At 46.6% G+C, this 14,156-nt stretch overlaps 1 protein-coding gene across 1 annotated transcript in view; it reads left to right on the forward strand.

Annotated features, from left to right (window-relative positions):
* Positions 1–3,379: 3,379 nt before the first annotated feature.
* The window catches only part of LOC310650820 (autism susceptibility gene 2 protein homolog), a gene marked incomplete at both ends in the record, with an annotated part of 430,057 nt that continues 419,280 nt past the window's right edge, over positions 3,380–14,156 (forward strand). Inside the window, one exon of the mRNA XM_083379585.1 lies at positions 3,380–3,697. Within this exon, the coding sequence (XP_083235711.1) occupies positions 3,380–3,697 (318 nt within the window). The remainder of the gene's footprint in view (positions 3,698–14,156) is intronic.

Raw genomic sequence — 14,156 nt, forward strand, 5'->3', positions numbered from 1 at the left:
TCATGGCATCCCTTCCCCCAGAACCCACCAAGCCGGATATGTGAACTAGAGGAGGGCCATGTGCTGGCCACTTCCAGGTGATGGTGCATTTCTTCATTCCTCACAAAGGATGACACTTCCTCAGCTGTGTTTCTTGCCTGTTTTTCTTCCTCCCTCATCTCAAATATTTTCCCACCACTGTTCTTAGGAAGGAAGGAAGGAAGGAGAGGGAGAGTCTGAGGGAAGTCATGGCTTAGTCCTGCCCTGCTGCCTTTTCACCATCCCCTTGTCCCCTCCTCCTGGCCTATCTTGGGGGGGTCTCCCATCCTATTGCTAAGGAAGCTTTGGATACAAAGCTGGGTCTCCTCTCATGGAGAGCGAGTGGGCCTCCCTCTTGACGTTGCTCTCGTACCCATCATGAGCAACCTGGCAAAGGAGAGCAAGCACAGCAGCAGCAGCCTTGAGGAGGTAAGTGTAGCTGGGCGCGCCACCTTGGAGGTAAGTGGGGCTGGGCTTAGTGCCGTGGGTGCTTGAGGGCTGGGCTGGGCATTTGACCTCCACGCTACCGTCCAGCCCCCCCCCTCCGCCCCAAGGCCAGAGAGGAACAGTGAGGCTCCTCCAGTGGACAATGCCTTGGCATTTGCCCCGGTCCCATCTACTTCTGCCAGAGACCCTCAGATCTGTCCCACTCCTGCCCAGGCCCCCATAGACACCCTTGACGTGAATGATGTAGAGCTGGCCACGCCCACCCAGTAGGCCACACACACCCAGTAGACCACGCCCACTCTGGCCACCCCCCCCCCCACCCCCAATGCTGATGCGGCCCTCAATGAAATTGAGTTTTACACCCCTGGTATAAGGGTTTCCTGCCTGAGCAGAGGGCTGGACTAGAAGATCTCTAAGGTCTCTTCCAACATTATTAATAATTCACAAACGTCTGGAATTTTGATCACGTGACCACGTGGATGCTACAACGGTCGTGTGAGAAAGTCATAACTCACTTTTTTTCAGTGCCATTGTAACGGCGAATGGTCGCTAAGTGAACCGTTATAAAGTCGATGGCTATCTGGACCCTTTCTGTCTGCATTCCGCTAACTTGGGGCGTCCTGCAGAGTGCCGGCAACTGGTTTCAAGAACGGTCTTGAGTGCCTTTTTTTTTCTTCCAAACCAGGAGTCTTCAAACTTGGCCCTTTTATGACTTGTGGACTTCAACTCCCAGAATTCCTTAGCCAGCATGCCTGGCTGAGGAATTCTGGGAGTTGAAGTCCACAAGTCATAACAGTGCCAAGTTTGAAGACCCCTGTTCCAAACGATAAACCCCTGTTCCAAACGATAAATCCTGGGTTGCAGGGGGAAATTGGAATCGATTCAGGGGGGGGCGCCTAAAGATTTGGGGTGTCAGGTTGACCACCCTCGCCCAAAGCTGCAAGCGAGAAAAGAAGGGAGGGGAGGAAGAACAGGAGGAGGAAAAGGGTGGTGTGTGTGTGTGGGGGGGGGAAAGTCGGCTTCCCGCAAAAAGCGTACGATCCCGCCACAATCCACCGTCCTTTCCTCTTTCCACCTTCCAGGCGGGGCAGCTCCCGCGAGAAGCCCCTCTCCCCCCATTCATCTCTTCTCAGCTGGAGCGAAAAGCCAGCGAGGAGCAGTGCGCAAACTCGGCGCGCATGCCTGTCCCTTAGTTCGCGCGTTTAGGAGAGCTTTATTTCACACGGTTGGGAGGAGGGGGGGGAGAGAGAGAGAGGAAAAGGAGGGGGGGGAAAATCAGAGATAGAAAGTTAGCCACGTGACCAAAGGGGGCGGGGGAGAGACCCAGCCAGGCAGGGAGAGGTGAACGGGGCTGAACCCCGGGGCTGCTGCAGCTGGAGGAGTGGGGGACAGAAATCCCCTCCGACGTCTGCACCAAGCACCCCGGGAAGGATTTTGTTACCCACCGCACCTTTCGCCCCCCCCACCCCGCCGGCCCTTTTTCTCCGCCCCACCCCCGCAGTCTAACGGATCCTCTGCAAGCCCCACTCCTCTATACTTCGCACACTGGTTTCCACCCCCACCACCCCCCTCCATCTTTCTCGCGGGGAGGGGGCGATCAGCGCCAGCCCTTCCACTTGCCACCCCCCCTCCCCTCCCCTATTTTGCTCTTGGGTCTTCTCCTTCCGAGACGGGCGGCGAAGGCCCCGTCCGATTCCTTTGTGTTGGGATCCTTGGGATTCTCGCAGGCGCAACTCTTGCCTCAGCCCTCCCCCCCCCGGCGGGGCTGTCCCGATCCCCGCACCCGACGGCTCCTGAGCGGTCCTCGCTCCCATCCCTTCGGAGTCAAGACTTGCCTCCGTGGGTCGGCCGGGGAGCATCGTCCGCCCCCTCCCCGCCCGACAGAAGGGACGAAAATGCAGGACTGCTGGGGAGTCGGGGTCCGCGGGCGTTTTGCAAGGCGCGTGCGCTCTGAGGGGTGGTGCGTGTGTGAATGTGCCCTGCGAAGGGGGTCCCCTCCGCACACCCGCCAGGTGCCAGGCTGGAGTATAACCCCAGCAGCGCTTTTCACCTGCTTTCGCTCCCCCACCCCATCAAATCGCGAGGTCGTCTGCGGGAAATAGACGAGGGGAGGGGGAAAATTCCCTATCCCGCACCCCTTCGAGGGGGAAACCCCCCCCCACACACACACACAACAAAACGAAGCAACTTCCCTTTGCTTAAGGCGCTGTGGTGTCTGCGTGATATTGACAAGCGGGAGGGGAGGGGGAACGCCTTTGATTTGACAACCCCGAAGCAAAGAAAGCTGTGAGCGAGAAGTAGTTTTGAACCCCATCTCCCCCTTGCGCCCCCGCCCCTAGATTAACACGGGGTTCAAAAGGCGCCGTGTCCCTGTAAGTGCGTGTGTGTATATGGTGGGGTGGGGGGGGAAGAGAGAAGGGAATCAAGAGGCAGCCACCTAACTGTCTCGCTGCCTTCGGATCGGAGCGTTCCGTTACTCTAATTTATTGCCTGCTTTTTCCAGCGGGTGGGGGGGGGAGGAAGAGGGGGGAAGGCGAGAGAGACGGGAGAGTCTTCGCAAAGGAAGACCAGCGAACAGCCATTACTTTGCTGGGCTTGCTCAGAGCGTTCTCGACGTTCTCCGCGCCCCCCTTCCCGAGGCTGACATTCCTTGGGAGTCTCCCGTCTTGTGAACCCCCCCTCCCTCCCTTCCCGCCGCTCCCCCTCTCGCTTCCTCCCGCTCTCCCTCCTTCCTCCCTCTCTCTCTCGCTTCCACCGGGGGTGGGGGGTGGGAGAACCGAAGTTGGCAATCGGGGTGGGGGGGCAGAGAGAGAGAGAGAGAGCGAGCAGGGGAGAAAGGGAGGGATAAGGCAGTGTGGAGTTGTGGAGTGGAGGGCGGGCGGGCGGGAGGGGGGGGTTGCGCGGATAAAGAGCCATGGACGGATCCGCGCTCTGCAACGGCTTCCGCAAGAAACGGCGATCCAGAACGCAGCGCGATCGGGAAAGGCGATCCAAACGCGGATTATTACAAGGTGGCCCCGGCGGGGATTTGGGAGCCGGCGCTCCCCGGGAGCCGCGGAGGACCCGAGCGGCTTCCATCCTTTCTTCCTCCGGCTCGGATCTTGAAAACAATGGCAAGCCGCCGTCCCGACCGAAGCCCCCCCGGAGGAAGCGGAGGGAGTCTTCCTCGCCCGAAGAAGATATCGTGGACGGGTTCGCCCTGGCCAGCTTTGTCACTCTGGAAGCCTTAGAGGTAAGGGACCCCTTCGAGCCCCCCTCCCCGGGTCTCCCACCCCCCCTCTTCCTTACCCCGCACCGCTTCTCTCCCAGCGGCTCCGGGGGGGGGGGAGAGAGGGGGAAACCGGAGAAGTGGAGCGCGGGGGGGGTTGGAGTCGGAAGCGTGGTGTGTGCGCCGGAGTCCCATTGTTTGCTGATGGGGGAATGGCAGCCGAAAGGGAAAGGGAAGGAGGGGGGGGGAGTGTAACGTCTGAGCGCGTGGAAAAAGGAAAGAGCCTCGCGCCTCCCGGCTGTGTTGGGATAACAATGCAGACTTGGCACGCGCGCGCGCGCACCCCCGCCTCTCCCCCCCCCCCCGTACCTCCCCGCCCCGCTTTCTCCAAATATTGATCGAGCTAGATACGGCGAGGGCGCGCGGGTGTGCGTTTGTGTAGGAGCGCGCGCGCACGTGTGTGCATGTGAGTGTGTTTGTGTCCCTGGGTCGGTCTGTCTGTCTGTCTCTCTCTCTTTCTCTTTCTGTGTGTGTGTGTGTGTGTGTGTGTGTGTGTGAGAGAGAGAGAGAGAGAGAGAGAGAGAGAGAGAGAGAGAGAGAGAGAGAGAGTGTGTCAATTTTGGTTTGGGCTGCAGTTTGACGGATGCGCCGATTCTGGGGAAGGGCTTTCGAATAGGGTTCGCCTGCGCTCGCTCCAGCTGTTGGGGAGTGGTGCTTTGGCTTGCTACGGGAGGGGGGGGGAGGGAGGCAGGAGGAACCGGGGGCCGTATTCCCCGGGCCTGAGAAGCCGAGGGGAGGGGCTTGGTGGAACTTGGAAAGGGGGTGTGTGCGAACCATGCTCGATTGGACTCTCCTCCGTGATCCAGAAGGGGATTCTTGTCCCTTTTTAAAGCAGGCGGGGAGCCAGAGAGAAAGAAAGAGGGGATAGAGGGATGGAGGGGGGGGCAGCTGGAGAGAAAGAGCTGCGGGTCGGAGAACGGTCCCCGAGTGTAAGGCTCCTTTCTAAGGGTTGGTCGTCCGCAGGGTTGACAGCTGGACTACCCAAAGACGGAGATTCCGCGGCGGCCGGCAAAAAATAGAAAGTGGCTGCTGAGATCTTGGGGGGGGGGAGGCGAGGCAGAGGACTTTGCACCCCGAAACAATTGGGCAGCCTCTCCTTCTCCTTCTTCTCGGCGTCCCGATCTGGGCTGAACGGGGGGGTGGGGTGGTGACGCGAGATCTTAACCTAGAGATGCATTTTTGCAGTGCGGAGTTTCTTAGCGGGGGGGGGGAGGGGAGGGAAGGTGGGGGGGGAGACGGACGGGCTATCAGGTGTGAGGAAATGTTGACACACACACCGGCTTTTTGGTGACGTGATAAGAAATGCCAGTGATAAGAAATGCCAGCTGGGCAAAGGTGGACGTTTCTCTTCCCCCCTCCCGGAGCTAGTAGTCTAGCCAGGAAGCTGTTTATAAACTACCCTTGAAGTGTTTGTCAATTTCAGCTTTTCTTTTCCTTCTTGGTCAATTTCAGAACTTTGATCCTGAGCTTCTGGGCTGCCCACCCTCCTCTTTTGCATTGGTCATCTAAGGTTAGCCTGCTACATTGGAGGCAGTTTGTGTGAAGGTGTTAATGCAAGATGTCCTCCCCCCAGGTCAGATTGAGAAAGAAAGAAAGAAAGAGAGGGGGAAAATGAAATTTTTGAGCCGGTCATTGATTTGGAGAATTGATTTTTTTTCCCCTGTCATTTTAAAAGGAATGGAGAGGGTGGAGTAGATGACCATTGGAGAACAGTTGTTTTCATATATCTGAATGGAATAAAAAGAGAGGCTTATGTGCTTTGATTTGGTATTCTCTATTTCTTGGGAAAGCTGACTGAATTTGGGTTGGCATTCTTTCTCCTTCCAAAAAGTACTTTGTTGAATGTTAACTTCCAGACAGGCCTTGAAACTATCTTTGGAAATAACCAGACAGTGACCTAGATGAAGTAGCAATGATGAAATATATTCCAGGAATGTAGGATGTTGATGTGTGGTGTGTGTGTGTGTGGTTCTAAAATACAAGTAATCCTCGATTTAGTGACGGTTTGAAATTACAATGACAGTGGAAAAAGGGACGTATTTTTCACATATATGACCATTGCAGCATCTCCATAGACATGTGATCAAAATTCAGACACTTGGAAACTGACTCATATTTATGACATTTGAACTGTAGTGTCCTGGGATTATGTGATCATATTTTGTGACCTTCTATCGAACAAAATCAAAAGGGGAAACCAGATTCACTTAACAACCAGGTTACTAACTTAACAGCTGCAGTGATTCACTTAACAAATGTGGCAAGAAAGGTTGTAAAATGTAGAATTCATTTAACAGCTGTCTCAGTAACTGAAATTTTGGGCTCAGTTGTGGTCGTAAGTCGAGGACTACCTGTACAGGGCCAGGCATCCTCCAGGTGTCTTCAGCTTTGACAAGGATAGTTTAGTCTGAAGTCACCAGTTGACAGGAGACATTGTAAGGAGACATTGATCTTTGCCTTGCATATACTGAGTTATTCAACTGTCCCTGAGTTTTTACATTTCCCAGTTCTTTTGCTACTTTTTTAACTTTTTTTAAAACAACAACAACAAACTAATAGGATGATCATCTGTTTTGTTCAAGTAAAGTCTCTTTTGATTGAGCTCAACTGTTGTAGACTTCATAAATGTGTCCGTTTTTGCAATAGTACACAAGTGGTTTGCCTCTGCCTTTTTCTAGCATGCTTTCTGATTTCCCAGTTAAACCTGTCTAACATCTCCAGGTGGTCTCCCATCCTAGCCAGGCCCATAACTTGGTATTTTGAAAGTAAATCTGACATAGAATTAAATTAATTTGAAGACTCTCTTCGGATTGTAATTCAATATAGGGGTTTGGATCCTATCTGAATTGTGGCTTTTTATTAATGTTAAGTGTTCAGATAGAAATAGTTGTAACTCTAGAGGAGTATGGGGTTAATTTGGATGAAGAAATGTAAAATTTGTTAGGAGAAAACAGCTACTCAGTACTGGGGAAGGGGAGAGTTTGAGAAAGAGACCCCAAAGAACTTTGCCTTGATTCTGTTTGGTGTGAGATAGGACAGAGGGGAACTTTCAAAAGGTTTTCAAGATTGTGTTATTATACTTTATAATATAATCACACTAGTCCTTACACTGTCTGTTCCTTCCACTGGTTACCTCTAAGGGCTGACAAATTCATAATCTCATGTTACAATTTATATTGTGCTGTTTATTGCTGTTGCTATTTATATATTATTTGGATTTTAGCAGTGTTGATTAGTTGCAGGATCAAATCTGAATTGGTCACCTTGACCAAAGGTTTATTTGGGTTTGTGCTGAAGCACATCGTCAGGGAACTTCTCTAGCTTCAGATTATGTGATTATTAGGTTTTTAAAAATGCTATATTCAGTTACTTAAGATAATTACTGAAATATTGAAAAATATAACCTAATTCTCTGATGGCTTTAAATTCCATTTATTTATTTTGTGATTTGGGTTCTCATTTTTCAGCACTTTTTTTCCTTAAGTTTCTTTTTGTTGTTAGTTGCGAAGTCATGTCCAACCCATCGTGACCCTATGGACAATGTTCCTCCAGGCCTTCCTGTCCTCTACCATCTTCTGGAGTCCATTTAAGCTCACGCCTACTGCTTCAGTAACTCCATCCAGCCACCTCATTCTCTGTCGTCCCCTTCTTCTCTTGCCCTCAATCTTTCCCAGCATTAGGCTCTTCTCCAGTGAGTCCTTCCTTCTCATTAGGTGGCCGAAGTATTTGAGTCTTAGCTTCAGGATCTGGCCTTCTAAAGAGCAGTCAGGGTTGATCTCCTCTAGGACTGACCGGTTTGATCGCCTTGCAGTCCAAGGGACTTGCAGGAGTCTTCTCCAGCACCACAGTTCAAAGGCCTCAATTCTTTGGCACTCAGCCTTTCTTATGGTCCAGCTTTCACAGCCACAACTGGGAAAACCATGGCCTTGACTCTACGCACTTTTGTCGGCAGGGTGATGTCTCTGGTTTTTAGTATGCTGTCTAGATTTGCCATGGATTTCTTCCCCAGGAGCAAGCGTCTTTTAATTTCTTGGCTGCAGTCTCCATCTGCGGTGATGAATTTATTTAACTTCCAAAGTCTTCATCTAAGCCCTTCCTTGCTCTTAATTCCAAGGGCAATAACCTACTTTGTTTTGCTTATCTCTGTAAGCATCCTATCAAAGTCACACAATCCCAAATCTGAATTTCTCTTGGTTGATGAAAGTGTGTATGATTTTCGAGTAAGATGGAGAAGAAGAAAACATTGTTTCTTAGAGAAATAAAAGGAGCATACAGGTAGTCCTCACTTAATAACCACAATTGAGCCCAGACTTTCCATCACACTTTCCATTTTGGTCGTTAAGTGGGTCACCACATGACCTGACTCGATTTTAATTTGTTTTTATGATGATTGTAAAGCAAGTCACAACCATGGTTGTTAAGCAAATCCATTCTCCCGAATGGGAGTATTTTGCTGGAAACCAAGGAAAAAGACTGGAAATTGGCAAAAAAGTTGTAAATTACCTTCATGAGACAGGAGGGCACTGCAATTGCTCATAAGTGCACATCGGCTGCCAAGCACCCAAAATGTATTCAAATTACTCTGCTGGGAAGTAGGGCGAATGTGGCAGTTGTAACTTCAAGAACGGATTGTAAGTTACTTCTTTGGAGTTCATCATAACTTCAGTCATTAAGTGACTGGTCATTAAGTGAGGACCACCAGAACTCCAGATCATGCTCTTTTTAAAAACAATGCTACAGTAAATCTCAGGTATTGAAGTCATAATATAAGTAATAACCTCTTGGTCTTCAAGGGGCAGCAGCTCTGGAATGGAATTTTAAGGCTATTTTAACTGCCTTCTAAATGTAAGAAACTCAAGTCTTGCCACAGTAAAAGTGCAAGAAAAAATAATGAGATGAAAAGGTGAGAAGTCTGCACTTTCCTGAACACTTATCTCAACACATTTCAAAACATCCTTCACCATTTCCCCCCCTCAAAGAATAACCTTTCAAGACTAGACAAGATATTCTCTCAGAATTTGCGTTTAATCATAGCATACTAAACATGCCATAATTGTCCAGTTCACATGTAATAGGAAGCCATTAACCGTGTTTTAAAAATCACAATGACTAAGTTCACACATCCTACTAAGCCAACATGACAGCTCAGCTTGAGGTTGATGTCTTGTTTAAGTAGGAAAGCATTTGATATAAAATGATATAAAAATGTCAGTTTGAGTAATAGTGGCAAAATCCTTCAGTTTTCAGGTGCTTCCTGAAATTAGAGCTATCCTGTTGTTGCTTGTTTTGTGCATCTCAGAGGAATAAATTGTATAGATCTGAAGCTGTAATGCACTGACTTGGAAAAGCCTGAACATACGTAATTGGGCTGTCTTTTGAGTAAGCGGGCATGACTGCTACTTGACATCTAAAGAATAAGCTGGATCAGTTCATACTATCTATATCATCACATGAAGTGTGAATACCACTTTACAATGCCTTAGTAAGGCCACACTTGGAATACTGCATCCAGTTTTGGTCACCATGATGTAAAAAAGATGTCGAGACTCTAGAAAGAGTACAGAGAAGAGCAACAAAGATGATTAGGGTACTGGAGACTAAAACATATAGGGAACGGCTGCTGGAATTGGCTATGTCTAGTTTAATGAAGAGAAGGACGAGGGGGGACATGATAACAGTGTTCCAATATCTCAGGTGTTGCCCCAAAGAAGAGGGAGTCAACTTATTCTCCAAAGTACCTAAAGGCAGGACAAAAAGCAATGGATGGAAACTAATCAAAGAGAGAAGCAACCTAGAACTAAGGAGAAATTTCCTGACTGTTCGAACAATTAACCAGTGGAACAACCTGCCTCCAAAAGCAGTGAATGCTCCAACACTGGACGTTTTTAAGAAATTGGACAACCATTTGTCCGAAATGGTGTAGTGTCTTCTGCTTGGGCAGGAGGTTGGTCTAGAAGACTTCCAAGATCCCTTCCAACTTTTATATTATTATTATTATTATTATTATTATTATTATTATTATTATTATTATTATTATTATTATTATTATCATCATCATCATCATCATCATCATCATCATCTATTTGGATCTGGAGTATGTGCAAATATCCATGTCATACCTTCATCAATTCCTTAAGAAAGTGACTTATATGATTGCCACTGCTGGGACCAGAAAAAAGAGGGATAAAAAAAGACTTTTTTGAGATGATGCTGATGTAGGTATGCCTGTGCATGCTCTGATTTACTGTTTCTCCTCTAACCCTAACCTTATTACATATAGTCCTTGACTTACAACAGTTCATTTAGTGACTGTTCAAAGTTACAATGGCTCTGAAAAAACTCACAACCATTTTTTACAGATATGAACACTGCAGCATCCCCACGGTCACATGATCAAAATTCAGACACTTGGCAACCAACTCCCGGGGTCATGCAATCCCCTTTTGTGACTTTCTGCCAAGCAAAGTCAATGGAGATGCCTTATTCACTTAACCATCATGTTACCAACTTAACAATTGCAGTGATTCCCTTAACAACTGTGGTAAGAAAGGACGTAAAATAGGGCAAAATTCACTTAACACTTGTCTCACTTAGCAACAGAAATGTTGGGCTCAGTTGCGGTCGTAAGTTGAGGACTACCTGTTACTACAAAAGCTTGACAAAATTAACTGCCCTGCCTGAACCTACTGTAAATCCTGGGGTACCCCAAAATATAAATTTTTAATTCCATGCAAAAAAAATCCCAAACAACCCCAAAAAGAAAAAAATAGTTGCACTCCCCACTCACCCTCCTCAGCTTTTTGTTCATGTTGCTTTGTGAATTGTACGTTTGCATGAAAAAAAAATCTGAGTGGTTTCTATAAAGGAGCACTGCAAAGCTGTCAAGCCACCTTTTACTCTGAAAGCCCTGTTTGAAATTCTGAAACTAAGAGATTTGTAAGCGAGATGAGAGAAAAATGCGAGATGAGAGAAAAATGGCGGCCTGTGGGAAACTGAACCCCCATAAGTTTTCCAGAGCTGTCATATTTCCAGCAAAATGCTACTCTGATGGTAGTTTTAAAAACATCACAGTTCAGCAAGAAATATATTGGTTCATCTCTAGAATACATAAGACTGGAACTGTTCTAAAACTGGCAGAAAATTCTCGGAGAGAAGTGCCTTTTATGCATATATTAGTCTTTTTTAAGTTGAGTCCAATTCCTGGTGACTTCATTGAACACATTTATGCAGTTTTCCTAGCAACAGCATAGACCTTATGGGAAAACAGAGTATTATAGCTACTTTCTGGCTTTTTCGTTTTGTTTTTTTCAGAGCAAGGATTTCTTAGTGCTCGCACATCTAAATAAAATAAAAATAAATAAAAAATCTAAATACTAACTGGGGCCAACCCTAGCTTAGCTTGCAAGCTCAGCTAAAAGCACTGGGAGTGAGGGACAAATGACAAAATGTGCACTGCAACACAAGGACACAAATCACATGACTTACCTATTTGTGTGCAATGTCACAACATCATTACAAAAGGCCCGGGTTTGCACAATCTGTGTTCTACCTTTGAGAAGAGATATTGGATGCTTAGTTTCTATGGAAGTTCTCAGTCATCCAGGTCATGGCTGTCCCAAAGGTGCTTTTCAAAAAGCAACTGGACTTTCTTGTTTGTTTGCTTTTTCCCTTTAAAATGTTTTGCTTCTCATCCAAGAAGCTTCTTCATTTCCCCACCGTTCAGCCAGAACTGAAGAAGCTTGTTGGATGAGAAGCAAAACGTTTTCAAGAAAAAACCCCCAAGAAAGTCCAGTTGCTTTTTGAACAGCATCCTTTGGGATTGGATGCTTAGGGCTAAGTGTACAAGAACTGTTTTCAAAGGACTTCTTTTCAAAGAATCCCATATTGATCTGAAAACTTGTTTCAAGAAGGTAAAAGAATATAAAAACAAGCAACAAGTGTTTTAAGAGACAAGTAAATTCATTGTTTTGCAAATCCATTGCAGGTAGTTTTTGACTGACAACCACAACTGGGATTGGAACTGCTAAGCGCGTTGGTCTTACCTAATTTTATGATCTTTTTGCAATGGTTCTTAAGCTAACCCAGTGGTCATTAAGCAAATCTGGCTTGCCCCATTGAGTTCGCTTGTTGAAAGCCAACTGGGAAAGTTGCAAATGTTGATCGCATGACCTTGGGAGGCTGCAACCGTTGTAAATACATGCCAGTTGTATTCATACGACTGTGGGGATTCTGTGATGGCCATAAGTGTAAGGACTGTTTATAAGTCACTTTTTTTCAGTAACATTGTAATTTTAGACAACGGCTGAATGAATGGTTGTAAGTTGAGATCTACCTATATACCAACTTCCTTCATCAGTGGGAAGAATTTTGTCCTCAGCTGGCAAACTCTAGAAAAGAGATTGTGCCAGGAATGATATTGTTAGAGAGGAAATTTGGGACAGAAGGCCCCAAAGGGCAGAATGAGGATCAAGGTTGGCTTCCTGAAGAAAGTGATGTAAGCTACTTTAAATCTCAACCATCTCCCAGACCATTAAATTTAGAGCCTTAAAAAAATCCTGTCGTAAAGTGCACCGTCTAAAGAATATTTGGAACATATCCACCACATATTTTAATTGACTTAACCATGTCTGGATGTTAATCATTTATTAACAACAATGCTTGGTCTGTGAAATAGTTCTGCAGCCATGAAAGCTTTAGTGTAATTATCACAGTTGTACTTTTTTGCATGTTGCATGCAGATGTATTTGCGCCACTGGAAGATAAAACTTCTTTGCATCTGATGGCCCAGTCTTTGAACCATTCTGAATGTATTTGCTTTTTAAGATATGACAGAAACAGTGCACAATGTAGGCAATCATCTTCTAGAGGAGAAAGCAATTATTCATAAGAGGGGGCCCTTGAAAGTACTGTCACACCTGTCCCAACTTGGTCCCTTAGCAAAGAAAGACCCTTGACTCCATTTGTGGTGAAACATATACTTTTACTAAAAGCCAAGTGTATTATAGTAAAGCAAAGCCAGGAATGAGATTGGCTTGCCAAAATTCTCCAGTTAACTTTTCTTCTGCTTCATTCTTCCCCTTGCAGATCACCCATTGTCCAATTAAATCTGAATAAATTGTTTTGGGAATAGTCTCATCTTGGAGTCTTAGTAGACAATCAATTAAATATGAGCCAGCAGTGTGCGGTGGTATCCAAAAAAGCCAATGTAATCCTAAATTGCACTAACAGAGGGATTCAATCAAGATCACATGAGGTACTAATACCACTCTATAAAGCCTTAGTAAGACCACACCTAGAATACTGCATCCAGGTTTGGTCATTGCGCTATAAAAAAGATGTTGAGACTCTAGAAAGAGTGCAGAGAAGAGCAACAAAGATGATTAGGGGATTGGAGGCTAAAACATATGAAGAACAGTTGCAGGAACTGGGCATGGCTATTCTACTGAAGAGAAGGACCAGGGGTGACATGATAGCAGTATTGAGGGGTTGCCACAAAGAAAGGGGTGGGTGGGTGGTCAACCTATTTTCCAAAGCATCTGAAGGCCAGACAAGGAACAATGGATGGAAGCTGATCAAGGAGAGATTCAACCTAGAAATAAGGAGAAATCTTCTGACAGTGAGAACAATCAACCAATGGAACAGTTTGCCTTCAGATGTTGTGGATGCTTCATCACTGGAAGCTTTCAAGAAGCGACTGGACAGCCATCTGTCAGAAATGGTATAGAGTCACCTGCTTAAGCAGGGGGTTGGAGTAGATGACCTGTAAGGTCCCTTCCAACTCTGTTATTCTATAAAAATGATGCTGAGCCATTGCATTCCATTCCCATGGCTTTGGCCTTGGGCTGGTGAGACGAAGGTACAATGAGTAGTCAGTTTTTCTCCCTCCCAACAGCTCCCTCTTCCCCCCAAAGTTCATGGCAGGCTGGTAGCTAACAAGGAGAAGCTGAAGCATATGATGGCAGCTCTGACAGATACATTTAGATCTAGAGACGTTTGAGAGCTGCTTCTGTTCAAGAATGGAATTTATATCAATGTTGGGTAGCCTGACTATTAAGTTGATGAGCAAGTGGGGCTCAAATCCTAAATACCAGTAGTTCTTGACTTACAATCATTTGTTTATTGACCCTTTAAAGTTACAAGAACCCCACCAAAAAATGACTTATGACAGATTTTCACATGACCATCACAGCATCCCCACTGCTACATGATCAAAATTCAGACTTTTGGCAACTGGCATCTATTTATGACGGCTGCACTATCCTGGGGTCATGTGATCACCCTTAGTAACCTTTCCAGCCAGCTTCTGACAAGCAAAGTCAATGGGAGAAACGGGATTCGCATAATATCTGCATGATTCGCTTAACAACTGCAGTGATTCACTTAAGTGTGGCCAAAAAGTTCATAAAATGAAGCACAGCTCACT

Source organism: Vipera ursinii (assembly GCF_947247035.1).
Source record: "Vipera ursinii genome assembly, chromosome: 1".
Taxonomy (NCBI): domain Eukaryota; kingdom Metazoa; phylum Chordata; class Lepidosauria; order Squamata; family Viperidae; genus Vipera; species Vipera ursinii.